The sequence below is a fragment of the Tiliqua scincoides genome, chromosome 8 (assembly GCF_035046505.1).
Source record: "Tiliqua scincoides isolate rTilSci1 chromosome 8, rTilSci1.hap2, whole genome shotgun sequence".
Classification (NCBI taxonomy): domain Eukaryota; kingdom Metazoa; phylum Chordata; class Lepidosauria; order Squamata; family Scincidae; genus Tiliqua; species Tiliqua scincoides.
This window is the reverse complement of record NC_089828.1, coordinates 44,725,305-44,753,093: the sequence shown is the minus strand read 5'-3', so window position 1 is coordinate 44,753,093 and position 27,789 is coordinate 44,725,305. Positions and strand designations below refer to the sequence as shown.

General features: G+C 43.4%; 1 protein-coding gene across 7 annotated transcripts in view; it reads right to left on the bottom strand.

Moving 5' to 3' along the window:
- Positions 1 to 27,789, bottom strand: part of NCOR1 (nuclear receptor corepressor 1) — a 120,844-nt gene that overhangs the window by 32,278 nt on the left and 60,777 nt on the right. For all 7 annotated transcript variants that reach the window (XM_066634789.1, XM_066634788.1, XM_066634792.1 and 4 more), the window contains exons 18-32: positions 26,713 to 26,852; positions 25,654 to 25,780; positions 24,085 to 24,640; positions 20,314 to 20,443; positions 17,587 to 17,788; positions 12,935 to 13,108; positions 12,120 to 12,280; positions 11,663 to 11,783; positions 9,290 to 9,391; positions 8,397 to 8,497; positions 7,390 to 7,561; positions 6,543 to 6,683; positions 5,197 to 5,280; positions 2,447 to 2,703; positions 321 to 675 (exon numbers count right to left, since the gene is read on the bottom strand). In XM_066634789.1, the coding sequence (XP_066490886.1) occupies positions 321 to 675; positions 2,447 to 2,703; positions 5,197 to 5,280; positions 6,543 to 6,683; positions 7,390 to 7,561; positions 8,397 to 8,497; positions 9,290 to 9,391; positions 11,663 to 11,783; positions 12,120 to 12,280; positions 12,935 to 13,108; positions 17,587 to 17,788; positions 20,314 to 20,443; positions 24,085 to 24,640; positions 25,654 to 25,780; positions 26,713 to 26,852 (2,823 nt within the window). The remainder of the gene's footprint in view (positions 1 to 320; positions 676 to 2,446; positions 2,704 to 5,196; positions 5,281 to 6,542; positions 6,684 to 7,389; positions 7,562 to 8,396; positions 8,498 to 9,289; positions 9,392 to 11,662; positions 11,784 to 12,119; positions 12,281 to 12,934; positions 13,109 to 17,586; positions 17,789 to 20,313; positions 20,444 to 24,084; positions 24,641 to 25,653; positions 25,781 to 26,712; positions 26,853 to 27,789) is intronic.

Below are 27,789 nucleotides of genomic sequence, written 5' to 3'. Positions count from 1 at the left end.
ACAAACAACATTGTGCAACATTAAGAAAGTAGCCTTCTTGGCAACTACATAAAAGAAACTCTTTAGTGGAATGTTTGACAGTGGAAAAATACTGTCAATGAAAAACCAACCACTAACTTCATAAACTCTATGACATCATCTCCCTGATCTTTCCTTGACAGATCAACAGTAATTTCTGCCTGCTGTTTACCAGATCTGGTCCAAACCAACAACGGATTTCAAGAAAGTTGGGTTGAAGAATATCTGCGCAAGGCCTACTTCCAGATAGTGCTGGCCAGATCGTGGCACCTGGGGGCGGTGGGGAAGCATCAGTGACACACCTTCTGTAACTCTGTTCATCATCGGAGAACTCCTGGACATGCTTTGGTAGTTCACAGGTGTTCTTCTCGCATTAGTATCCTCATAGATCCCAGGACTGACTTGTGATTTTGGAGCTTCATGGAGTGTTGATCTGAGAACTGAGGGCCCAGAGCTGACCACGGAGGTGTGGCGGGAACGGACTTCCCCAGGTTTGGGGTCCTCGTACTTTCCTCGTTCCACCACCTTCACATTTTCTGTCACCATCTCCAGCGGTGGCATTCCGCGGGGTAGTTTGCTCGGTCCAGTGATTAAGGACTTGACATTGTGTTTAATGGCAGACTGGCCAGAACTGCTTTCATATTTAATGGGTGTGCCCTGGAGTGGAAGAAGAATGTCATCATTGGCCAAGGGCTCATTTTCACTAAGGAAATTTTATTTCCCGCCTTTCTATTTCACAAAGGGCACTCAAGGCTGTTTCCAAATAAATCAATACTAAAAACATTGAATATATATGTAATAAAATGTTTAACACAATAAAACTTGGATCCCAATTGAAATCTGTTCATAAAAAGCACCATGCCCACCCCCCTGGTGTCAGCATAAAAAGGCCTTAAGACCCTGCTGAAAGGACTCTAGAGTGAACTGTCCACAATTCCAGGGGGAGGGAATTCCACAGCTGGGGCACCACCACCAAGGCAGCCCTAATTCTTGCCGCCATCCCCCTCACCTCCACTAGCGGTGGCACAGTTAGAAGGCCCCCTTTGATGACCTGAGAGGACGGGTTGGATTGTATGGAAGGAGGCGGTCCCTCAAACATCCTGGACCCAAGCTGTACAGCGCTTTAAAAGTCAAAACTAACATTTTGAATTGAGCCCAGTAACGAACTGGCAGCCAGTGTAGTCGCTGAAGTAGTGCCTTAACTGAGTCGAACCAAAGAGGCCCAGAAACCACAGCTGCGTTCTGCATTAATTACAGTTTCCAGACTATCTTCAGAGGTAGCCCCACGTACAGCGCATTGCAGTAATCTAATCTGGATGTCACTAAGGCATAGGTCACTGTGGCCAAGTCTGAGGGACCCAGATATGGTCACAGCTGGCAAATCAGCTGAAGCTGTGCAAAGGCTCCCCTGGCCACAGCTGCCACCTGGGAATTCAGGAGCAGCTGCAGAACCAGGTACACCCCCAAGCTGCGGACCTTCTCCTTCAGAGGGAGTGCAACCCCGTTCACAGCAGGACGATAGTCCAATACCTGAATCTTGGACTCAGGAATCCTGGCACCTCCCCTTCCCCATTTTTTACCTAGATGGAAAAACTATAGCAAGGCCTCAGTATCAGCAGATGCAATATCTGTTGTTTCAGCTATCCGTGGATGCCGGAGACCCACTCCAAACATGTTCAGAAAGTTGCAGTAACTTGCAATGCATTCTGGGGCAAAGTTGGACAGAGACAAGGCATCCATGCAACCTGGAAGAGGTTGGAAAAAGCTGAAGAGACTGCCTGAAGATCTGCAAACGCATAGAAAGCGTTGCGTGACGATCAGGCAAGTTACTGGGGACTTTAAAAAACTTTCTGAATATGTTTGGAGTGTTACTGAATGACCAATTTCTCTCAATACAGAGGTGGAACAAAACAGCCTGCCTTCAGAGAAGGCTGCTGGTTGTCTCTAGAAGACCAGCCCAGGGTACTGACCAGTGAAGAGCCTTATCTAGGATGGTAACTTGCATAGGATGACCTCCTCTAATGAATGGGCAATGCCTCCTCTTATGTGCCTCTCCAAATTTAAATTTAAAAAATGTACCTCAGCAAATCAGAACTTTGGGAAACATTCCCCTAAATAACATGAGCTTAGGGTACATGAAATGACTACTTCCCTACTCTTCTGTGGGACAGGAGCGGCCCTTCTCAGATCAGTTGGGTGGCTACAAGGAATGAGCCTTCTCAGTACCAGTGCTTTCCTCATGGAACACTTTGCCTGCAGAACGTGCTCACTGACCTTCTTCCGTAAGCTGGCGACTTGTTTCTGGGGGTCTTTGGTAAGCGGCACAGCTGTTTCAGACTTCATCTTGTCCGTTCAACTGTAAGGTTTTACTTTAAAATGGTTTTTAAAATTTGACTTGTCTTCTGAATGGCTACAGTAGCTTGCCTACCTGAGAAATGGAGCCTTCAATGATAGGCCTTGAGCTCTGCACTATTTCAGGGGTCTTGCGGCTTTCTTGGCTCAGCAGGTCCTGCCTTGGGATCTCATGGATGGAGCGCCCCATCTCTTTGATGGTGGTGACTCCATCATACGGCTTCCCCTTAGTGATGGCTCCTTCAAAGGTTCGCATAGGGGGGGACTCAATCTTAATCTGCTTTGAGTATTTGAGGCCTTCTTCATAACTCTCAGCTGTAGCTCTTGGAGTACCTTTATAGGTATACAAAATAAGCCAAACGTTTAGTACAATTTGTGCAACTTGAGCCAAGAAGACTGCTTAATCTGGCGCATCTTAATGCAATTAAATAGTAGAAACCAATTCAATAGAGTACTTCTCACTTTTGCCACATGATGGAGCATTGTGGGAACAAATCTGCACAGAAGAATTTCAGTACTACTAACCCTGCCAAAAAAGGACAGGTTGCTTACCTATAGTTCTTTAACTGCCCAATCAGGATTAAGCTGTAACATGGAAGGCTTTATGATAGCGTAACAGAGTTCATTTAGCTAAGGAAGGCAGCAGTGCTGCAACCCCACTGATGGACCCTGCCATGCCTGCTGGACAAGGTAAAGCAGTGGTGGGGGTGGGGAGGGGGAGGAATGAGGGGCGGGGAGGTGGTGGATCCAGTGGCAATGGTGTGTGTGGGATCTTATCCCCTCTTTAACAAATCCCACCCCCTTTCCTCTCCTCAGACTCATCCCAGCTAAAGAGCTGGCAGAGGTCCAAAACACCCACTGGCAAACAGGAGGCTTATGGGAAATAATTCCCTTTTCCACTCCAAAGCCTCCCAATCTCCTTCCCCTCCCCATTGGATACAGCATGCTTTGTTGTTGGGTGGGGGAGGGGAGAACAAGATTGAACTCTAAGCAGTCTTCTGTGCAGACATATAGTGAAGTTCTGCTCATGCACAAAGCTGACATCCTAACTCCCAGAGCTTTGCCAAGTGTTCTTCCCCTGCCATTAAGCAGGGAATCCTGGTGCATGCTGTGCATCTCAAGGGTGCTTTGAAAACTATCCCCAAATCAAACTGAAGCATTTGAAAAATAATCCCAACACGTAAAGTCACACCTGCGAACAACAGTTACAGGTCTGTAACCTGACCTCCTCTTACATGATCTCTGCACAGTTACATGTAGCAGAGACCAGCTAGCTTCCCCCTCTCCTAAAAGTGGGTGCAAGTCAGTCGCAAGAAGCTGTTCTGCTGAAAAGCCCATCCAAATGAGGCATCTGCTCCTGAAGTCATATTCAAGGTATAGTGCTTGAGAAAGGCAGTGATCACATGCTGCTCTGCAGAGCTCTGGGAGAGGAACACACCTCAAACTACCAGCAAAAGATGAAACACCTCTGGTGGACTATCCTGTAAAAGGGGTTGGTGACTGCTTTTTGGCTAACTGGTAAGTCAGGGAGATACAGTCTTAGTCATCCACCATACCAGACACTGGATGGAAAAATACGTGCCCTTGCAGGACGCCTGTTGTTGTTGTTATTATCATCATCATCAGTATTTATATACCGCTTTACAACTAAAACTTCACAAAGCGGTTTATAGAGAAAAATGTTAGCAGATAAAATGTCTGTGGTCTGCCCTGGAGTGATGCAGTTATATGAATACAGAAATAATTCACTTCATGCACAATATCATTTTTTAGATTGTGAGCCCTATTGGGACAGGGAGCCATTAGTTATTTGATTTTTCTCTGTAAACTGCTTTGTGAACTTTTTGTTGAAAAGCGGTATATAAATACTGTTAATAATAACAATAACAATAATAACAATAATAATGATGTGCAAGTCTTTCTCCACAACTGTAGCCAGGTTTTTTGTGGGGGGGGGAGGGGGCAGACAGGGTTTAGTCTTGATTGTCGCAAAAAACTAAGACTACCTTATGTAGAAAGGCAATGTCTGGTCTCAACATTATTTACAGTGCAAGGCAATGCATGTCTACTTGGAAATAAGTTCTTTTCAACTCAGTGGGACTTACTCCCAAATAAGTCTGTACTCCAATGTTAAAAATAATAATAATAATAATAATAATAACTTTATTTCTACCCCGCCTTTCTCCCCGAAGGGACTCAAGGCGGCTTACAACATATTAAAAACAATTTAAAAGCAAATAAAAACATATTAACACATACTAAAAACAGCAGTCAGAGTAAAAATAGGTAAAAAGAGCATAGAGCAGCAGCAAGTCATAAAAGAATCAGGCCTGTAAAAAAAATATTAAAAGATGTTAAAAAATGTTAAAATGTTAAAAGGCCAAGAACTCAGAAGGCTTGCTTAAACAAAAGGGTCTTCAGGCCTTGCCGAAAGGTCTCAAGAGAGGGAGCCATTCTTAAGTCAAGGGGAAGGGAGTTCCATAGCGTTGGTGCCACTACTGAGAAGGCCCTATTTCTTGCAGCCGCCCCACGTACCTCCCTAGGCGGCGGCACTTGTAAAAAGGCCTTCTCTGATGACCTGAGAGGGCGAGCCGGATTGTACGGGAGCAGGCGATCTCTAAGATACCCTGGTCCAGAGCAGTATAGGGCTTTAAAGGTCAATACCAGCATCTTGAATTGGGCCCGGAAACGAATGGGCAGCCAGTGCAGCCCATATAAACCAACATATTACAATGAATGTCATCATGGGCCAAGCTGTTTATTATGTACAGTGCCTAGCAAAGACACAGTATTAAATGGCTGTAATGGGGAAAATAATATATCTACCTTGCATTATAGAGCCAGATAGCACAGTTCTCTCTTTCAGGTCAGAGTGAGGACTTCCCCGAGGCAGAGCACGACAGATTAACCCTAAAAATACCAGAAGACATTAGAGAGAGATGAGTGCTAAACACCAGTTCTTTGATTTAAAAGTCATAATGATGTTGAAAAACAGCATATTATAGTGATTCTGGAACAATACAAAAATGCAATCTTCTGTGTGAATCTTAATCCAACAAATCTTCCAAAGTTGTTGCTGCTGTTTATTATTAAAAATATTTATGTACAGCTTTTCAAGAAAACGTTCACAAAGCGGTTTACATAACAAAATGATTCAATAAATAGTTCACTGTGTTAAATACCTCATCTTCTAATTAATAATTTGTAAATTTCCTACTTTCACACAGATTCACTTGCCAAGATCTCATTGCATGGCTGCCATCAAACTTCTGTTTGTCACAGAGGATCCTGGGAGGTGTTCCAAGGTGCATATTATTTCATGCGAACACTGGGAAGACTTGCAGCACCTCACCACTGACCCATATGGGCACAGGGTATGATGAAGAACACACTTAGAACTTGCCTGCAGGTGTGCATTGCAGGGAAAGAACGGCAGTCGTGGGAAAGCTATCTTTCAGGGAAGCTTTTCTACCATTACTGAACTTCATATTCAGGACTGCCCGATAACCATGTTAAGTAAGCATTACCACCTCGAACTGCAGATGAGAATTCATGGCAGAGGTGAGATTCAAACTGGCAAAGTCCTAATGCACAGCTCTGTCTCTTAGCCATTATGTCACACCACTCAACATGATAACACCACCAAACCTATTTTTCTTAGTTTTTTTGTAATTAATTCTGGCTGCCATCAGCCAGTTGCCTACAAAGGCCAAAACAAGCTCCACTGAATGCAGTGGAATTGACTTCCAATAGTTATTTAACTCAGAATTTGTTGCCATCCCCTTACAGCTACTTTATGACTTTTTATGTTATTTGACAAAAAAATTTTCATGTTAAATGGGAGGGGGGATTCACACACAGTTATGACTGCACCCCTCCTCAAATGCTATGGTAAGAAACCCACATGGGTCACTTCCCCTGGTATTTAAGACCAGAGCTCCTCAAATGTCAAGATGAGAACACCAAGGTGGGGGTAACTGGTAGCAATTTAACGAAACCGAAGAGCTTCCTCTCTCTCTTAATATAACTGGGATAACTAAACATAAACAGAGAATAAAGTCCTCATTATTAGCCAATCTACATGGAGGTGAGATATTTTCCAACTCCAAATATAGCCTCTACTGCCAATGACAACCATAATATATTAAATATAGTGATGGTGGTCATTTTACCTTCTAATGGTGCAGAGACAGGAGACTCCCTCATTGACATCCCTTGCTTGATATTGCCTTCTATAGAATCGTACGTCCTCTTCAGGCCCATTTCATGAGCAGTCCTTGGACTCCGAGTTCCTTCACGGACATTCTTGATGGCTGTTGAATTATGTAAAAATAAAACACAGCAAAGAACAGGAGTTAGAAAGAGATTCCTTAACTCAGTTTGGATATTCAAGGAATTGCTTTTCTACCAACAGAAGCTGAGGAACGTTGGTTCTCTTACACACCAAAGTTGGGGTTTTGATATTTTCCCCTTCTATCCAAACTTTAAAGTCATGTATTTGTTTTGGGTGTATTAAACAAAGACTTTGAAAATTGTTAGTAGCTGAATAAAAGAAAACTGTCAATGCATGATGGCATCAATCTGAAAATCTTAGAACAAGAAGGTGGAGCTAGAGAAGATCTCCTTGTAAATTGAGAAAAATATAAATGGTTTGGTTTTGCTCCTAGCAATATCTGAGTCAGCTGGATTTCTCTGTTAATCTCTTTTATACAAATGTTCTGGGTACTGCAAAACAGACTGCAACAGAGATAATAAAGAAGAGGTTTGAAGACACGACCTGAAACAGGAGACTAACAGACACCTGCCATTTTCTTCCCTGACGTTCTGCAAATACACTGTGCATGAGTTACTGGGTTTTTGTCTTGTACTATATGAATTTTTGCTATTTAAAAAAAATCACAAAAGATATATTTCTGTACAGGACAATCATGTAACTATTTCAGTTCTGTGATGTAAACACTTGTCTTCCCAAGCTGCAGGCTTGTTTCCATGCCATCTGCATCCCACTTCTACACTTACCGTCATAGGTGATGATGTGCCCACTCTTGCCCTCATAGATGACATGGCCTTTGGACGCTGTGGCCTCCTCCCTGCACTTCTCAGGGCTGCTGTCTTCTGTGGCCAGGCGGGTAATGGTGCCTTTCAGCAACACATCTGCTGCAATCCCAGACTGCGACAGAGCTGGTGTCCCCTGTAATTCAAGCACAGAACCTAGAAATGGAGGCAACTAAGGGGGACCACACGGAAGCAGGATTAGGCAGGAACACCAAGTCCAGAGGCAGCCTATCTTTGAGTACCAAAAGCTAAGGACAAACCAAGGGGAAGAGCATTTGCCTTTATGGCCTGCTTGTGAGTTTTCCAGAAGCATCAGGCTGTTGGAAGCACAATGCTGGGCTAGAGAGACTCCCTAATCTGATCCAGCAGGACTTCTCTTATATTTCCAACTAGCCAGAAGGCCTCTAGACCAAAGAAGAATTTTTCCATTTATTTTGTTTTGTAAATTATTTTGCAAACTTTTCTGTTTGCATACAGCACAGAGAATAGGAAGGGCTCCAAAATTACAACACAGTCAAGTCTGTTACTGAAAACTTTACTATTCCAGACTGCTGGGGGACTGCACAGTTTAATATTTGCTGAATGTAAACAAGGCCCTGAAAGCAGAGAATTAGCATGCCAAGGAGAAGACAATGCCTGAACCCTCTCTTTGCAACATGCTAACATTCTTTTGGGGGGGGGTATTCAAACAGAAGATTCGCTCTGCCGCCCTGAAGAGGGTGATCCAGAGAGAGTTGCATCATATGATCTGACCAACTGCATGTCTCACCTCTAACGGGAGAGAAGTTACTGACAGAGAGGTTCAGATAGGAAGACAAGAACCAAAAGCTGACATGAAGAACAGGGCAGAGCCAGAGAAAATTGTAGAGGCAAAAGAGAACACCTCATTTCTTTGCAATTACAAAAGGAGTAAGTTCTGCAAACAGAAAAAATGAATTTATTATGTTGGTGTCCTTGAGGCATTAAAATACCTGTGTGATGGAACCTCGCAAGGACGGCATTGCTTCAACAGATACTTTGCTGGCTGGAGTCCCTCGTGTTATGCTTCCTTCTTGAATGGTTGTAGTTGTCCCTGATTGTAAGTACAAACAGACCACCAATTAGACCAATACCACGTGCAAACCTATCTCGTTCAAAGTCATGAGCAAGTCAGACTCTACAGATCCTTATTTCAGAGATTTCTTGTGGAGGAACAAAATTATACGACCACTTGCACAAACAAAAGAACCAGTATCCCCTTCCCAAGCAACAGTAAAGGGTTCACCAGGGATGGGTGAGCTAAAATTACAACCCATTTTGAGTGGGTAGTGGTTTGCATTTCTGAGCTATCCTCACAGTTAGAATACACAGTACATCCCCATCCATTTACTGTCCTTGAAAATGGGGCCAAAGCTCAACTCATTTGCTCAAGTTCCAGTACTTTCACAAGAGATGCTATTTCAGTGGCAATTTTGAAAACCCATGAGATGCTGTCGTCCTCTAGATCAGGGGTGCTCAAACTTTCAACTTTAGGGATGCTGGACCTTTAACAAGTGTATAGAAGAGAGAATTGCAGCAGGTGCAACTTGTCATCTGACAAGATGACAAGCTACACCTGCTGAAATTCTCTCTTCTATACACTTGTTAAAGGTCCAGCATCCCTAAAGTTGAAAGTTTGAGCACCCCTGCTCTAGATGCACTCACTTGTTACTTTTCCACCTTCTGCACTACTTGGGTCTGTAGTGCAGAAGCTGAAAAAACCACAAGATGTCTGGAGGATGACAAATAGTGTTTTAAACAAAAAAACCACTGTTTCTCCATTCTGGCATACAGTGGCCACCCTACAAAACAGCTTGATGAATAAATCTATTTTTGGTTCCTTTACCTCGAACCACTCCTTCATGCTGGGCCCTGACTAACAGGCCTTCAGGCTGAGAGCTCTGGCTCCTGGGTGAGAATTCCTCTTGCTTGATGTAGGGCACAGAAGCTGGAAGGAAAAGACAGTCAGTTCTCATCACTATGACTTGCAGCTTGCCCATAGTGTTTATGACCTGCAGGACTGCACAGAGCCTGAAGACATGCAACAGGCTGGTACCAGAGGTTAATTTCTACCAGAAAAGATTCAGGCACCAACTAGTCTGAAAGCCATACCCTCTAACCTAGGAACACCAAGTCCCCTCTATCCCAAAAGCTCAAACAGTAACCACAGCCTTACCACTAAGTGTCAACCATATTCTTCCTTGCTATCCTAACTGTATGGAACTCCATTCCTGAACACCTATATGGAGTCAACTGCCACCCTTCCTTCAAATCCAGAACCCCTTAGCTCTCAAACCCACAAGAAACAAGTCTAAATATGCATAAGACTATCATACATATTGCTGCTTCTTTCTCTCCCCCACTGTCTAAATTTGAAAGCAAATCGATGTAGTGTTTTGAGCACTGGACTAGGAGTTGGGAGACTTGGCTTAAAATTCCCCTCAGCCACAAAACTCATTGGATGACTCTGGGCCAAACACACTCTCAGCCCACCCTGAAGAGTTTTATGAAGCAAAAAAACTAGGGAAAGGGAAGAAGTACCACATGCACCAGCCTGAGCTTACTGAAGACAGGACAAGATATAAATGTAAACCTATTAAGACTGTAAGCTCCTTAGGACAGAAACTTGTCTATTTTTGTTTGTAAATATGCATGTATATTGCTTGTACATGAAGGAGAGTGAAGAAACACACACTGCACAAGTTAACAGTTATTTTCCTTTTTCATTGTTGCTTCACATGCTCTAAAGCACTGGCTCCCAACCTGTGGTCCGTGAGACCCTCAGACAAAACAAGATCACCTTTGATCACTTCCAGCATCTCACTGAGTAAGCATTCCCCCATGGATTACCAGAGAGGGCTGAATTGTTGGCTGTGGGCAGTCCATTCTCCACCCTCTCTGGTAGTCCATGGGACAGTGCTCTTTTGGAAAATGCTCCTCCACAAACCATTAGAAAGAGTGCTGAATGGAGCGCCTGCAGCCTCAGCTGGCAACAGAATCTTCTCTATAAACAATAAATTGGATGCATTTCACTAATAATAAATCTGGTACATTTATGAATGTATTGGAATTTATTTATTAATAAATAAATTTATTGAAGTAAATTTAAAATTTATAAAAATAAAATAAATTAATAATAATAAATAATTCTGCTACATTTCTTCTCCAATGATTACAAATTTAATTGTATTTTTTTGTGTGCAGGAGGGCAAGGGGTTGCAAGTGGTGAACAAAGATTTTAATTTTTGCTTCTGTGATCCACAGGCCACTAAAGGTTGGGAACCACTGCTCCAATGATGTCCAGTTTAGGCAATCAGTTGTGCTTGAGGTATACAAAAGAACAGCCAGAAAACCATTATGTGGAAACCATCACAAAACCACACTTAAAGTGCACACACACAATTTTTTTCCCCGGAATCATAGAAGGAATTGGAATATCTCTGTGAAAAAAAGTTAAAGCATTTGGGGTTTTTAAATGTGAAAAAGATGGGCATGATAACAGTTTATAAAATTATACATGGTGCAGGGAGATGTTTTCCTTCCTCTCACATAACCAGAATTGGGGAAGTCATCCAATGAAATTGCAAGAGATTCAGGACAAAACATGGAAAGGCCCTCTCCATAGAGGGCGTAATTTACATATGAAATTCCCTATCACAAGATATGCTAGGGTTACTAATCTAGAGGGCTTCACAAAGGGAATGAGACAACACATTCAAGGAGAAAGAGAGCTCTATCATGACCACCAAAACGAACCTCCATGTCTGAAGGTAGTGCGCCACTGAACAATCAGTGGCTGGAGAGTAAGTGTGGAGGAGGGATGTGGCTTTCAAGTTCGTGGGCTTCCTGGAAGCATGTGCTCAGCCAGTATGGTTGACTGGCATCAGAGCCATCACGGGTTACAAGCCATGATGTGTATGTGCAACCTCCTGATTTTAGAAATGGGTTATGTCAGAATGCCAGATGCAAGAGAGGGCACCAGGATGCAGGTCTCTTGTTATCTGGTGTGCTCCCTGGGGCATTTGGTGGGTCGCTGTGAGATACAGGAAGCTGGACTAGATGGGTCTCTGGCCTGATCCAGTGGGGCTGTTCTTATGGTAAATGATGGATTAGATGGGCCCTTCTCATGCACATACTACCTGCACATAGACACTTGAATGGTAACTTCAGTTTGAAGACAAGGGCACTTGCTTTCATGGCATTAATGTCAATTCCCCACCTGATTTAGCAGACTCTTGTTGCCTCGGCAGTCCTAAAGATATGGAACCTACAGACGGCTTAGCTGGTTCTTGACTGTAAGATGTTTGACCATGGGAAGTTAAGTAAGTTCCAGGTGTTCCCTGGGAGGGAGGGGAAGAAAGAAACACAATATGGAGCAGTTCAGTTGTGTGAAGCCATGACTTGATCACAATATCGGTGGCATGTAGACTCTGTGTAGTGGTAGAAGCACGCACTGGAGTAGCCATACTGCACATGGCCATGGAGCATGAAGTTAGCACAAACTGTTTCTTTATATTGTCAGAAGCTATGCTCAGGTAACCAGAAAAGAGCCAAACAACCATTAGTAAGTCGCAACAGACCCCATTTACACTTTGTGCACACCACTTTTCTCCCATTTTAGGAAGAACTAAAACAAAAAGAATCCTATGAAGACACAGTTCCTTCCTGTTCCCTACTTGTGAGATGGAGCCTCCCATGATGAAGGATGGCTTTTCTGATGGCACTGCTGTTTTAGAGGATGGAATCAGAGGGGGTGGTGGTCTGGTTGGTCGCGTTGTTGGAGGTCGGACCCCTTCCGGAAGATTGGTGATCACTTGATGAGGGGCAGGTTGGAGTACTTCAAACAGAAAAAATAAAGGGTGTTTAGAGTACACAGGGTAAATGCCAGGGACAATTTGTCCTGGATTTTTAAAACATTAAAAAGTTGCACTCAATAAACTGCTAACAACAAAATGAAAATGTACATTCTCACACACATACACACGAAAGTAGTTATATTTAAATTATGGGCAGAGCTTTGTGTACTCTGTACGGAGGTTTGCCACTGCAAAAACATCTGCTCTCATCGCAACATAAAGAAAAGTCTTGGCTTTGTTACTGGTTTCTAGTCCTTGTGGGCAAAAGAAAAATCTCAATTCACCCCTTTCAAATATTTAATAAAATGTTACAAAATAATTTGAAAACCCAAATCATGGAAAGCAGAATTATGCAGATAGAAGTAGATATAGGCAGATGCACGTACAGCCCAATTCTATGCACGCTTACTCAAAAATTTAGTGTCACCGAATTAAGAGGGGCCTTACTCTCAAATAAGTGTGCAGAGGATTACAGCCTTAACTTAATCACAAAGAAAAAAATTTGATTGCCTTTATTTTCAAATTCTGCCACATAACATAGAAAACTAAAGACTGGGAAAACAAAAGTCTCTCAAAAGCCCTTAAAGTGGCACAATGACAATTCACTGGAAGGCCAGTTGGCTGACAGACGTTACCTGGAGGGACACTGTACCGAGCTGCATTCATGTCTGGCTGCGGAGATGCCTTGCTAACCTCCCTTGGAGACAGGCGATATGGTGAGGCTGACCTTGCCACCGCATTCTGCATTTGTACTTCCTGTTCCATTGCACGCTTAACTTCTGTATAAGGCATGTAAGTCACAGACTTCCCTGAGGAAATTAGTGAGAAATTGCAGTAAATATCAGCTACAACAGAAAGTGAGAATAATTTCTCTGTACTTCTTCTCTCAAAAACATTACAACTTAGAGGCCACTCAAAGAAACGTTTGGTCAGACTATTTCTACGCGCACTCACAGTGTAAAAACAGTTTGTAGAACTCACCACCTCAAGTTGTGGGGCGGTCCATTAGCTCAAACAGCTTTAAAACAAATAATTACAAAGCTTCACTGAAGAGAACTATAATGAAATTTATTGAATATGTATTGAAGATGGGTCTATACTGAATTTCTATATTTAGAGTCAGTGTCTTGTGGGCTCCCTGAAGCATTTGGTGGGCCACTGTGAGATACAGGAAGCTGGACTAGATGGGCTTTTGCCCTGATCCAGCAAGGCTCTTCTTATGTTTTTACACTTCTGGGCACCAGATACAAAAGTCACCATCATACCCTACCTGAAAGGTTCTCTAGGGATCTTAGTTGTCTGACTGAAAGATGGAGAATGCTTGGTCTGGTCTCACAAATCAATTCTTATGCTTTTAAAATTTCTTATATTTTTGATGTAAACTGATCAAATAATTGTTTCTCAAGCATCTGCCTTTTAACAAACAGAATTGATTTTGCATTACCAAAACCTTAGAGACATAATTTTAGACTATTTAAGGAAGTGTGGTATAAGTTGCAGTTTAATCAGAAAAAAAATATTCCACTTGTTATAAGCTACGGATCATCTTTATGATTCTCTTTTCCATCCCTTATTACAGCAGTGTGCCACGGTCAAAACTTTAAAGAGACACACAAACAAGCGGACCCTTAAAGTCTGAGTCATATGCATTCAAACTGGTCTGAAGGCCGATCTGATCAAGCAACAAGTTTAGCAATTACAGCCCTATATCTGAAAACCACTGCTCTACTGTGCTTTACCCGTGCATATAAATGCTGTACATTGTATAGGCACAGGTTTTTAAAAAGTGCAACAGAACAGTGGCTTTCAGACTTTCTACCCTGCAAGAACCCTTTCCATATTGCCTGCATTCCTGCCACTGAACTCCTGATCTCACTCTGCAGTAGTATAGTTCAGGGTAGATGTTGGGTGTTTCCAAGGCAGACTACCCAAGAAGCTTACTGAGGTGGGGGTGACTGCCACCCATCCTCCTCTGCCACCTTCCCTCATTCCTTAGAAGCAAAAAGGAAGTGTGAAAGGGAGGAGGGAGTGGACTAGAGTTGTACTCTATTCCCCCACTCTCCCCTTCTCCATACTTCTGGTCTCTTTCCCTCCTGCTTTTCAAATTCCAGAAGCACTGGGGGCAGCAGATGCACCATGAGGTAGGCAGGGGTAAAGACTGTCTCAGGAGCTGGAAGGCCTTAAAACTACCCCTGGACCTTTACACTGCCCCCTTGTGAACAGAGAGCATGACCTACAATACATCAAACCCTCCTTAGCAGCTGTGCACCACAGGGGAAGGAGAGCAGTGATGGGTATGCTGTCATTCAATAAAGCTTTTCCACTGTGACTGAATTTCTCACAGAAGTGCAGGGCAGCATCAGGAGAAAAAAAGCACCAGGGGTGGATGAGGGAGAACAGAAGGGTCAGAGGGCATTTCATTTGTCCTGTGGTAGATTTAAAAAAGAGAGAGAGAGAGAGAGAGAGAGAGAAACAAGAGTACATTTTATACTACCCATTCTCAGTGCATTTGCTCTGAAGTCAGTTCTAATGTTAACTTTCAAGCAAATAGCCTTAGGATTGCAGCCTTGTTTTAAACTTTCAGTTTATTATTCAGTTATATTTTTCAAGTGGTGGCAGAACTGTACTTTCGTTTTCCTACAGTAGTAAATAATGAATAGAACTGAGAATAACACAAGAAAGAGAGAAGTACTCCAAGCAAGTGAAAAGTGCCTTTCCTTGAAGTAACCAGAGGAAGTACTAGTTGCAGGGGCACTTGCTCTCCCAACTCTGGCCACACCTATGTTGAAGAGCACCCTGTCCCCCACCAAGCTTCAAAGGAAGCCCATAATTTCCTGAAACACTTTCCAAAAACCACTGCAGTTAAGAATGAATCAAATCAGGCTAAGGAGCCGCAAGTTTTGATCGATGTTGCTGCACTTTGTGCGTGTAGTATGTTAGCAATCTGTGCATCTGTGAGAGCTTCTAAAATACTGTAAAACAAAGCTTTAGGCATTTGGAAAAAGAGATATTTTGTAACAGCCAAAGGAAGAATTGGGAGCGCTACAGACGAGAAATAGCAATCTAAAAATTTCAAAGCAGAAATTTTTCCCTCAGAAAGCAGGAGGGAAAACATGCATTTACGATCAGTAGTACAATGGACTGCACTAATCCATATGCAACATTTATAAAAAGGAACACACATACACACCTCCAAGTTCAGCCCCCCATGTGCACACATGCCACCTACCATTCTGTGTCACAGGAAAGAGCTGCAGGAATCATCAACAAGCTCATGCCATTACCAGGATCTCTGTCTGGCCAGCTGCCAAACTCAGACACCTGGTGTAAACATCTCAAGATGGATACTGTAACTTCTAAAATAGAGCCTGTACAGGCTTGGATCCAGCAGAAAAAAAATACTCCAGTGATCCTCAACTCTGACTAAAGGGGACTGCAGCACTTCTACGGGGGGGGGGGGGGTGACAGGAAGAGTAGTAAGGAGAGAAAGTGTTGCAGAGGCAAGACCAACAGGAGAAAGTAGCAGGGACACAGGAAGATTAGCTGATTTTTTTTTCTGCTTTTGCTTTTTCCTCTGCCCTAGTTTTATTTAATATTCCTTCTGCCAGGCATATAAATTGTATTATAAGCCCTCAGTGGCTTCCTCTGCCTTCATAATGCCTTTTAAAGGCATAAAAACATAACTTCCAGGAACATAACCGGAAGTTGCTTTTTTCAGCCAAAATGGACATTCTGAGGCCCGCAGAGGCCATGGGCAGATGCTCATGGCCTCTGTGGGGCACAGAAGTCTCTCTGGAGGACCAAAGCCATGGGGGGTGTTCCCAGTATCGGCGGTTTTGCATATCCATGGGGGTTCCAGAACCCCACAGATGCTGGGGCATGCCTGTATTTCTTCCCTGGGCACATACTAGAACTACTCAAAGATGAATGGCAGTAGACCTAACGAGGTTGACTGAAGGAGGCCCTCCCACACCCACCATGATTTAGACAGCTTTAAAAAAAGGATTAGATAAGTCTATGGAAGACAGACTGATTAGTAATACTAGCTAAATGGATCCTCCGTGTTCAGAGACAGTATAGCTCAGAATACCAGATGCTGGTGCCAAACAAGAACACAGTCACCTAAATGGCTTGTCTGAGGGCTGCCCAGACCCATTGGCTTTGTCATTCATTGTTAGAAGCTGAATACAGGGCCATCGCATTTGGATGTGGAAGTTGTGCACCGCGAAGGGTGACACATGTAATGGGGATGACCTAAAGGAGGAGATTGGCCGTTAAAGGGATAGGGGCCGGGGAGCAAGTGGAGCAAGGGCAGGGAAAGTTTGTGTCTTCAATTGACTGGCTGAGGACCGGAAAGATGACAGAGAGGTGAGTGACTCTGTTGCCAACTCCCAGGGTAAGTGAGTGAGTGAGCTGGAGCTCTTGCTAGTCTGCTGTCAGGCTGACTCCATTATTTAATATGTAATCTGGGGACGGCCCTACCACACATCAAACTCCAAGTGTGCCCAACGTGGGTGGGCCTGGGGAGGGCACCTTTCCTTAATTTGCACAAAGGCGCTGTATATGCTAGAGGCAGCCCTGACAGAATGCCAGCCAAAAGGGCCTTGTCTGATCCAATGAGATAGTTCTCAGGTGGATCAGTATTGGTCTTATTTGAGCTGCATTACTAAACTCAAATTTAATCAGGAGCTGAGGGCATTTGGATCTGAACATGGGAGAAACATGTTTAAAACATCAAGTTGCAACTCCCTCACCCTCCTTTTTTTTTTAAAAAAAACTTCTCACTCTGAATCTTTTTCACTGTTATACACAACCAACTGGGGACTTTCTGGCCAAGGAGAGCGTCCTGAAACTTTTCCCATATACCAAAAGTAAAGATGTTGCCAACATCAACTTGATTCAAAGGAGTAGAATGTTGGCTGAGCGGCATCGAAGGCAACCACAGGACCCATTCGCCTACCCTCAAGCTTCTTCCCCGTCTCACCAGACAGTTATGATTGGCACTAGACGTGGAGAGTGAGTAACCCTCACAAACATGCACTACAGATTTTGCCTGGATTTTAAAGGCTCTGATTAGGAAGACTTTGGGTGCATTATACAGACCTCAGCAAACTCCCACCTTCTGCTCCCTTTGCCACACCTGCCTCACCTGTTAGACCTTGGCCTGCCTTTCTGCATTCAATAAGGTTTCCTAGTCTAGTCCTGCAGGATTCCTGCAGTATGTAACTGTTATTTGTCAATTCAAATTTTCTGTTTGCTCCAAGCTGAAACAGATTCATTCACCTACCATCCCATTCAACGTTTGGGCTCTTGGATGTGCCACAAGGACTGGCGGATCTCCGGCAGAGGTCCACATCCATTTGCTCTTGTCTCTGACGCTGTTGGTCCTCCAACATGGTGGTCTTGTGCATTGCTTTAATGTGCTGCTGGAAGAGTGCATACCCACTCAATGGTATCCCTTGGGGTAGCCCCTGCAATGTAGAAGAGACCTAAAAGAGTGGGAGAAGAGAAAGAACTGAACACTGTCACGGCATCAACTGTATACAGTCTCATGTAGTCATAGGCAGACAACCAGCAAGAACCTCATATCCAAGACCTGGTCCCATTTTATTTATTTATTTAGTCGATTTATATTCCGCTTTTCTCCCCGAAGGGCACCCAAGGCGGGTGCACCCAATTTTGCTGAAAAGTATGGGCCTGGTCCATACTTTGAGACTGTGGGAGTGTCATGAATATGTACAGTTTAGGCCTAGGTTAGCATGTGAAGCCTGAACCAAACTAAGTCAGTAACAGAGAAGTGGCTAGCAGTTCCTAGCTGCAAGAATGTGAGTAAACAAACAAAAAGATTGTTGTCTCTCCTTTGCTGGCCAGAAAGGACAGACAACAAGAATTACAACCCATTGGAATGTTTAACACCTCAGTAGACTGAGGGGCGCCTGATCAAGCGGAATGGAATGCAGCTATGGATCTCCAGTTGGGAGTGGTAAGAACTAGGAGGGCTAGCAAGCAGACCCACTCTGAGAAGGTTCTGTCCTCAAAAGTTTCTGACTGGACAGTCTAAATAAGTATGAAGTCACCTCAGTACTATTAGCATAAGAAGTATACTAATGAGTGCCCCAAGGGGTGTGTCCGGTTCTTCTTGGGCAGAGTTTTTGGGTGCAACATCCTGCATGCTTTGGAGCTCCACTGTCCACCATGGGCATCTGGCCTCACAGGAAGCCTGGAGCTAAGAGATCTACAAGAGTAACTGACCCAGGTGAGAGAGAGGGACTAACAGAGATAGCCAGCTAGCTTTATTATTTTATTGCTGGTATGTTTCCTAGATGTTTATGCCTCTAGCATTTGCTGCCTTATGTAACCTTATGTACTTAATGAACTAAAATCTCTTTTACCAAGTTGTTTCATTGCCTGTTGGGGACAAAGGTTCACAATCCTGCCTAGCCGTTCAGCAAGCTACCAAGAGGTCTAGTAACTTGAGGACTGAAGCTTTAATTGGAGAAAGAGCTCAGTGCCTGCAAGGGATAAAGCCTAGAGGGTCTCAGTGTCCATGGACTGAGGCACTTGCACATACAGGGTGGTGGCAGTACTACTGGACGGGGGGGGGCCTTGAGGGCTTTAGGGTTCGAGAACCAAGAGCTCTGAGCACCCCAAACCCCCCTAAGTTTGCGACGGGGGGGGGGATTTGCATGCTGGAACACTCCTCCAAATCAGCAATTAAAAAAGAAATATCTACTAACAGAAACATAGCATGTCAAAGAAACGGTTAGGCTAGAAATCTTCTCTCTTCCAACAGGCTAGCTTTCTACATGTAGGAAATGGTGTTAGTCGTGTGTCCTCTTCCCAGCAATCTGAAATGGTGGATTCCAGAGGTGGTTATTACTTTAGTGAGATCTGGACCCAAGTGATAAATTTCAATGGCAGGATTTAAGCTGGGTCTTGCAGAATTACAGGAGATAGGTCTGTGGGACAGCAACCTCTCTTTCTGCTCTACATAAAGCATCACGGACATGCATGGCACAATAATAATACTTCCTGTTACTATATAAAATTAACTCAATACCAATTTAAAAAAAAAAAGGAGAGAATTTGTATTACACCATGACCAAGTAACCAAGGAAGACTCAGTCTTCATGCTGTCTCTAGATCTACACATTCAGCAACAACTTGGTCACTTCAGCAACTCTGAGTCTTAACAAGTTTAAGTTTCACTGACAGAGGTTTTGAAGATCATCAGGCCATGCTTAAGGGAATCAGCAACTGGTGGCCCTTGGAATAAATCTGGTCAAAGAATCAGTGTCTGTGAGCAGGTGCTAAGTCTAGAGGCAAAAAAGCAGTGTGGTCAAGTAGCACCTGTGGCAGTAGGACTGGTAGCAGTGGACCAGCTTGGGGGGGGGGAAGTGAGGCAGGGGACCTTTGTTTAAAAAAATATATATACCCCACTTTTCTCATCATACAGTAATACAAAGCAGGCTACATTAAAAATAAGCAGAACATAGAAATAAATTGAATAAAATAAATGCTGTCTCACACACATAAACTGTAAGCAACAGTGAAAAGCCAAAGCTCCAATAACAAAGGACTAATACAGTAATTAGGACACCCAACAAAAAGAACCAGAACAAGCACAAAGAGATCACCCAATTCTAGACAACTTGCTATTTTGCTTTTGCAAGGTCTTCACTTGGCACTTGAAGATAAAGAGGGTGGGGGCCATATGGGTCTTCCAACAGTATCAAGTTTGCGTTGGCCCACTCTGCCCTACACCCCTCTCAAAGTAGCCCTCTAGCACCAACACACACCGACCAAGGCTTATAGCTAATGCATCACACTGGCTCCAATGATGTCCAATTTCACACTGTTGACCCATCTGGCTTCTGCTGGCTCTCTCTGGACTAGATGAGCATCCATCACAGCCTTTACCCACCACCACCACCTATCTACAGTAACACTACTAAACAATTTCATATTGTAGAGGTGAGAACCCCCACTGTTGCCTTAAAAGACACACACACACCATAGGTGGTATTACTGCTGCCCGATGCTGAAGCTGTTGCAGGTCCATTGGCCCTTGTTTGATTGTGGATGAGACAAGCAGAGGCCCAGTAGGATTCAACAGAGAAGGCTTTGAGTCCATAGTAAAGATTCTGGAAAAAATGTACATTAAAAAGAAAAAAGGTGAGATGAAGGAAATGGCTAGGAATTAAAAGTAAACACACATATTGCGTTGCTCCATCTGTTTCAAAATCCAATTCAAAGCACAGGTTTTAAAATCCTAAATGGCTCAGAACCAACTTTTCTCATATAAACCTGCCTGTACGTTAATCCCTGCTGGAGAGGCCACCCACCTGCATCCTGTGGACCTCATGTTGTGGTTGCACCCAGACTATGCAACTCCCTCCTGAGAGAAGGCCCTCCTCTTGCTTCCTCTCCAACTTTTTTTTGACACTATGTGAAGACATTTTTATTTTGGCAGGCTTTTAACTTGCCAGACAGGTGAGAACTATCATGTCATACTTACAACTGAATCTCAAATTGCTCTGCTTATGTTCACTTCTTCCCCCTTTCTTTTACTGTTTTGCTGCACTCACTGTGAATGACTTTGGGCATTTTTTAAAAATCATGAAAGACAGGCTATAATGTTTCTGTAAATAAGTATACATTAATATATATACTGAAATGACACAAAGGTTTTTTGCTTTTGCTTTTGTGGGGGTGACCATGATGACAGCCAAACAGTTCAGTTGATTGCCTACCCAGATGCAGGGTAGTTGGAGTGGTCTCTGGCTGGGGATTAGTTGAGCTATTCTGATGCAAGACAGGGGCAAGGCAGCGAGAAAAGTAAAGAAAGATTTGAAACAACAGCAAGGGAGGCAAGTCAAAACAAGGAGTGAGAATAGCCGAGAACTGCGGAGGTGACATTACACCTTGGCACTGACCTATTCATTTGAAACCTATAAGCGAATTACTTTCAGCTGGTCAAAATAAACCTGTATTTGCTTCACTGGAATTTTGATGGCAGTCTCAGAGTTATATTTATCAAATAAGAAAGCTACTAACGGATTTAAATACAGACAATTGCTGAAAGTCTTCCTATTTTCACAAAACTAGCAGCACAAGAACGCTGCTGGGTAAAATGGAATAACTAATATGAAAATATGTGAGCTGTGCCTACAGTCACTAGAAAAATTCAGTGGACGAAGCCTTTTGCTGCTTGTTGAAAAGCTATTAATTCAAGATTGGGATTGCCTTCTAAGGGAGGCTAAGTGTAAATGCTCCCCTTCTTATTTTGGAATTAAATTTCCAACTAAATTTTCTTTACCCATTTATTTTTATGTACTGACAGTTGCCAAGTTGAGGCGTGCTTATATGATTGCACGATGCAATGATTGACCAATGGCACAAATGAAGGGTCGTTTTCAAAGGATCCCTCCTGAGCAGTGTTATTGTGATTGTCCCTTAACTGAATTAGACACCCTGGTACATATCTTTTTCCGATGCCCAAAATATACAGCAGGGAGAGATCGATTCTTAAAGAAATGGATACATAAATTTTCTATGTTTTCAGACTCTTTAAGACTAAAATTACTGTTAAGTAGTCTTTGCAAAGAGTGTGTTGTGGATATAGGCCAAATTCTGTTCCTACGTGGTTTTAAACTCTGGTTTTAAGATATTAGATAATGGCTTATGTGGTGATCAACATAATAAACTTGGAACTTTTTTTTTAAATCAAATAAAGACACTTCCTTAAGTGTTACAATCTTCCCTATTTAAAAGATGGTGATGATGATATATGCCAGACTCTTTTCTGAATGATCAGGTGTGTACCAACTGTCATGTAAAGTGATAGGATTATCAGTGTCCCAGGAAGAAAGAAGATACATTTAACCATTCAAAAAGTGGGAGTCTAGAGGGCAAGAGGCCGCCTGGCAGCCACAAGGATAAGAGACAACCTGGGAAGCAAATGGGAGAGGCTAAGAGAAGGACCAGAATACAGATTTCTGCATTTATGTTGTTTGTTGAAGAGAACAAAAATAAATGCAGATCTTAACTGGAGGTTTATAGGATTATAAATCCTATATAAATCCTTATGGTTGGATAAGAAAAAAATTGTTCTCTGGTAACACCAAAACTCAAAATCCCCCAAGGAGACTGATAGCTGGGATTTGCAAAGGAAAGTATTTCTTCACATAACGCATAATGAATTTGTGGAATTCACTGTGGCAAGATGTTGACATGGCTACTGGGAGGGTTTTGTTTTTTTAAATTAAAAGATGAGGCAGCTCAGGAGAGGTCGATCAATGAGTATCAGTCATGATAGCTAGCTGCATTTCAGAAGTATACCCCAAAGGTCAATTATAACCAAATGATGCAGGGCTAAAAACAGATCAACCAGAGATTCTGATGAAGAACTTCAACCTGGCTTATGATACTTGCAAGAGAATTTTTTCCCCTTAAGGATAGGCAGAAAGGGATAAATATGACTTGTACTTAAAATGGAGATTTTTAGACTATGAAAAAGTAACTCATGGAAAAGATATGAGGCATGCCCTCATATCTGTGGGGTTCTGGTCCACAGATATAGGGGACATCTCCACCCACCCTCAGAGACTAGGGCCTCTGCAGGCCTCAGAATGACTATTACAAGTGAAAAAAAATGTCAGTACCAGTTTTTAGGCAAAACAGGAAGTGACCTTTTTATGCCTTTAAAAGGCATTATGAGGGCCGGGGATACCCCTGTACACCAATTGCACTTGAACACACTGACTTATATCACAGCATACCTAACACAAAATTATTATTGACAAAATTAATCTTTTGAGTCTAGAGTCAGATTCTTTGTGCACATAGATATTCTACCTCCTATGGAGCTAAAATGAAAAGTTCCTTGCAAGACCCTCTTAAAAAATAAAAGCAGAGGTGCAATTTGATAGCTCTGACATTTAAAACCAGGGCAAGCCCCACGAAGACTGTTCCATGAAAGCCTTCCAAGGCTGTACCAGAAGAACATAGGAAACTTTCCATTACACAGAATCTTCTCTGTATCACCGACAGCTCAGGTCAGCAACACAAAAGAACTCTATTCATTTGACAAAACAAGGGCAGCAGACACATGAGTGAAGTAATAGGGTTACTTCTGTTGGCAACTGAGTGCTAGGGCCTTTGATCTAAGCTAGTGTTTCTCAAGGTCTAAAGGACCACTTCACATGGTCCACCTATTTGAAGTATCACTGGAAGTAACTGGCGATGATGTCATTACCAGTTACTACTGGTTGGGAGGCCAGATACAATGTGACAAACACCAGTAAGAGGATCAGGGTGGATGAGAGGACTTTTACAAACACAAAAAGCATGCTTTGGAGCTCTGTTTGCTGCACCAAGCCTCCTACCGCTATTTGTTGAGTCACATTCCTGGTCTCGCTGCTGGATAGAGGAGGCCAGAGGTCCTGTAACATCAGGCAACACCTCAAGTACCAGTGGTTGAGAAACACTGAGAATTCTTATGTTCTTGACTCTTAAGGGACTCTCTGACAAAAGAAGCCTAGACAACCCTGATAAAAACTCATCATTTCATGAGGATTGCACTGTATGGCTTGTCTGTAGATGGACAACCATTATAAGGTCACTGGAATACACATTGCTGAATTATGGGAAGGTCTTCTGCACACACTCCTGGTTTGAACAGTGCCCAGTGAGACAAGTCTTTGTGTTTATGTCTCCATAAATCTTCCACACTATACCATCAACAGAAGAAAAGAGAAAGTAAACATTAAGCAGCTGATCTCACCTCTGCCTATCAGGCTCTCCGTCTACATCCTCATCAGCACTGCAGGTGGCACTCGAGTCATTGTCGGAGTTGGGCTCCAGCCTCTGCATGCTGGGCTGCTGGGCCAAACTGATGTCCATTCCCTCCGGTTCCAGCTTCTCCTTGGGCTTGTCCCCATCTCTCTCTTTGGCATCGCTTTCTATTTTCACTTGAACATCTTCTGGGAGACTCACTTCAGCATCAACAGGCTCTACTTTGGTATGGGTAGGAAGGTTGAGCACAGGTTTGATGTCAACCAGCTGGCTCTTGTTCTCCACCTCCATGGATTCCTCTACCTCTGTGGTGGCTTCTTCCTTCACCTGCGGCTCAGCACTCTCACTTTCAGCTGGCTTTGTGCTCAGAGCCGCTGAGGGAGGGGAGGCACTGGGGGTGGTTTTAATGGTAGATTCTTGCTCTACTGCCACTTCAGGGGTTATCCTAGAAGAGCTGCTTTCAGGCAGGGTGTCCTCCAAGGGCTTGGCAGCTTCCACCGGGGAAGGAGACGGCGCGCTCTCAGTATCTGAACTATTTTCAGCACCTGAAAAGACATTAAGTTAATTGTAAGACTTTGGAAGGTAATTAAGAAGCTTTAAGTGGATGCTAAATGATTATTGCTTAGTGTCACACGAGGATAGTCCCCATGCAACAAAGACTTGATTGCTCTTCAGGGAGTGAGTATGTATTCTGCACCTGCACCACAGAGGCCAAATCATGTTACTTCTCCTTATACAACAATACAAAAACCTGCCTTCCTCCATCTCCTCAGCAACAACTGTTTTATGCTACGGTCCCCCTGCCTTGACTACTGTCACCTTCTCCTCTGTACTTCTTTCACACCAATCCAGAATCTTGTTACTAAAATAATTTATTCCTCTTGTCATGCAGGCCATGCAATGCTCCTCTTCAAAGTTTTCCGTTGGTTGAGGCCAAAACAAAGCCTTGTCCCTCAAAGTCTTTCACAGACTTGCCTCAGCAAACTTTTCTGCCATCATCTTCCAGTATTACTCAAGCTTGATCCTCCTAAGCTACCTTAAATGAAAAAAGCTCCTTCTCCATTAAGTGGCTCCACCATTTCCCTAAGACTGGCACTCCCACAACCATGAAAGAGCAAAATGGTGCCGCACCCCATCCCCAGCTTTCAACTCCCACCTTACCAGTAAGATATCTGGCTTAATCCCTTGGTCCTTAACCCTGGCTGAAACAAAACCTAAACAGGCATAACTGCATACTCACCCCACTACCTTGCCGCACACTGGCCACCCTCTTCCCAACCTGTTGTCTCTACTACTCGCAACATTTAGACTGCGAGTTCCTTTTGTTGCACTGATGATGTTATATAAAACAAGAAGCAACATCAAATAATTCAGCATCCTGATCATATTGAACTTCATTTTCTCACAAACACACAGAACCACATCGATAGATATAATGGCAGTGCAAAAAGGTAGGTGCAACCTGGGTGTCACCCTTGCTTATCTAAGACAATACTTGGAAATGCATAACCCAGTTGCAACCATTACATCCCAAGGAATCAGGTATTTCTGGAGTCACCTTCACTGTCTTCTGGGTTCTCTTCTTCATTGGATGCTTCAATGTCTTCATCTTCCTGAGCAGAGACTGTCGATGCCACACTTTCACATTGGGATACTTCACGCTCCTCACGGGGCCGTCGAGAAGACTAAAGGCAGAAAAAGAAGAATGGGAAAGCATTATTAGGAAATTTTCATACAGGCATTCTGAAGTCCCCACTCAGGCACTGGGTTTATTGCTTAGGCTGAATTAGTGGGCCTTCTGGCTTCTGGGAGAACTGGCTTCTGGGAGAACCATAGAACTGGTTCTATGGTTTTAACCCACATCAACCAATCTCTTAGCTACAATACTTTACATTTTTTAATGTTACACCTACAATGCATTAAGTGCAGTAAAGCATGCAACAGTTGTACCTGAAACAAATATAGCTACAACTGTCTGACTGGGAAGGGGTTGCAGCTCCCTGCTGAGTGTACAGTAGGGGGCAAACCCAGGTGTGTTGCCATCAGGTATTTCTATCTTCTACACATGAACGTATCCTAGCAGTGACAGGGCAAGGTCAACTATTGAGGGAGAAATTATTCCACTCTCCAACCAAGCCAAAAGACTGCTAAGATGCAACTTGCAGACTCTCCCTGTTTTACTTCAGAAGCACTTTAACAAAGTGTCAGGACTAACGGATGAAAATGGGCTGACTCAAACGCTAGTCCTTGGTTGGAACAGTGGCTTCGGGGCCCGAGTAGCTCAAGCAACTTTACTGTCTCTTTACCTCCTTCCACTCCTTCTCATGATTACCAGTCCCTGCCACTCTCTCCTTCCATATCAATTTTCCCTTCTTGTGAATTCTTCTCTGTGAAATAAGCAGCCACCACCAGCCTCTGCTTACTTTTCCTGCTCCCACTTTTCTGCTTGGTCTGGCCAGTGTTTCAAACCCACCTTTGTTGGATTCCAACCTCAGTCTGCCTCTCAACCTAAAATTCCCACTTCACCCCCTCAAGTCAGATACGTCGGCTCACCTCCCCTTACACCACCCCCCCTGCCCTCGAACCAGGCCCTGGACATAAGGATGGGCCAGCTCACTTTTTGCTTGTACTGCTGAAGAAGACTGTCCAGGTTATGCCTTCTTTTATAGTTGAAATAGAAGTTTTTACATTGGGCTTCGCTTTTTGTCCCCACCATTTTGGCTATCGCTGCCCAGTTGCGTCCATGTTCCACTAACCCTGTTAAAACAGAGATGGACATAAAAGTCCTTGTTACTCTTCAGTTTTCAAACCGTATTCCAGGGAGCCCTGGAGTTTCTTAATGAGAAAATCAACAGTCAACACCTGACAGACAGCTTGCCCAGCACAACCCATCCCCCCACCACTGTAAAAGACCATCATTAAGAAAGCATTAGCAATGTTCTGGGTCACATGCATAGTTCTCAACACATGCCTAACCAACATCCCACAGGAACTGTGTGCACACTCTAGAATGCTCCCCAAATCTCAAAGGTTCCTTAAGTATTAGAATATGTAAAAACCAACTACACCCTGGTTACAAAGCCACAAGAATATATCAATACAGAGGAACAAGTAAAATGTGGCATCTTGACTAGAGCTTCTGCCATCAGGAACTCCCTTCTTTAGCAAAGTGTTCCACTCACGGAAGGGGGCCTTTGTATTCATGAAGCTTCCATTTGTGGAAGGAACTCCTAACATGGAAACACTAGTCAGGATGCCACCCAAAGTCAGTTTGAAAAAAACCACTGAAACACAAGAATTATTATATTGCTGAACACACACTATATTACATACACATTCTTGCAGAAAATTCAAGACTAATGCTGATCTTTCAACGCAGGTTTGAAAGAGAATGTAAAATCAGAAAAGCAAGGAGTCCAGTTTCGACCATGCCTACCAAGTTTTAAATTAATGCACACACAATGCCCTGAAATAGACAAAACCAGTAGGCCAGATCTCATTTGATGCTGTAAGAGCAGAACTAGTTTCTGGGATAGGACCAGGCCAACTCACATGCCCTGAGGAACTGCATTTGTTCCATGGGTGCATGCTGCTTGCAGTGGATCCCAAACATGTATCTGAATAATGCTTGGGCAAGGATTCTGCTCTTGTGCCACCACAAAGCTCAGACAAAAGGAGAAAGTTGCAGGGAAGC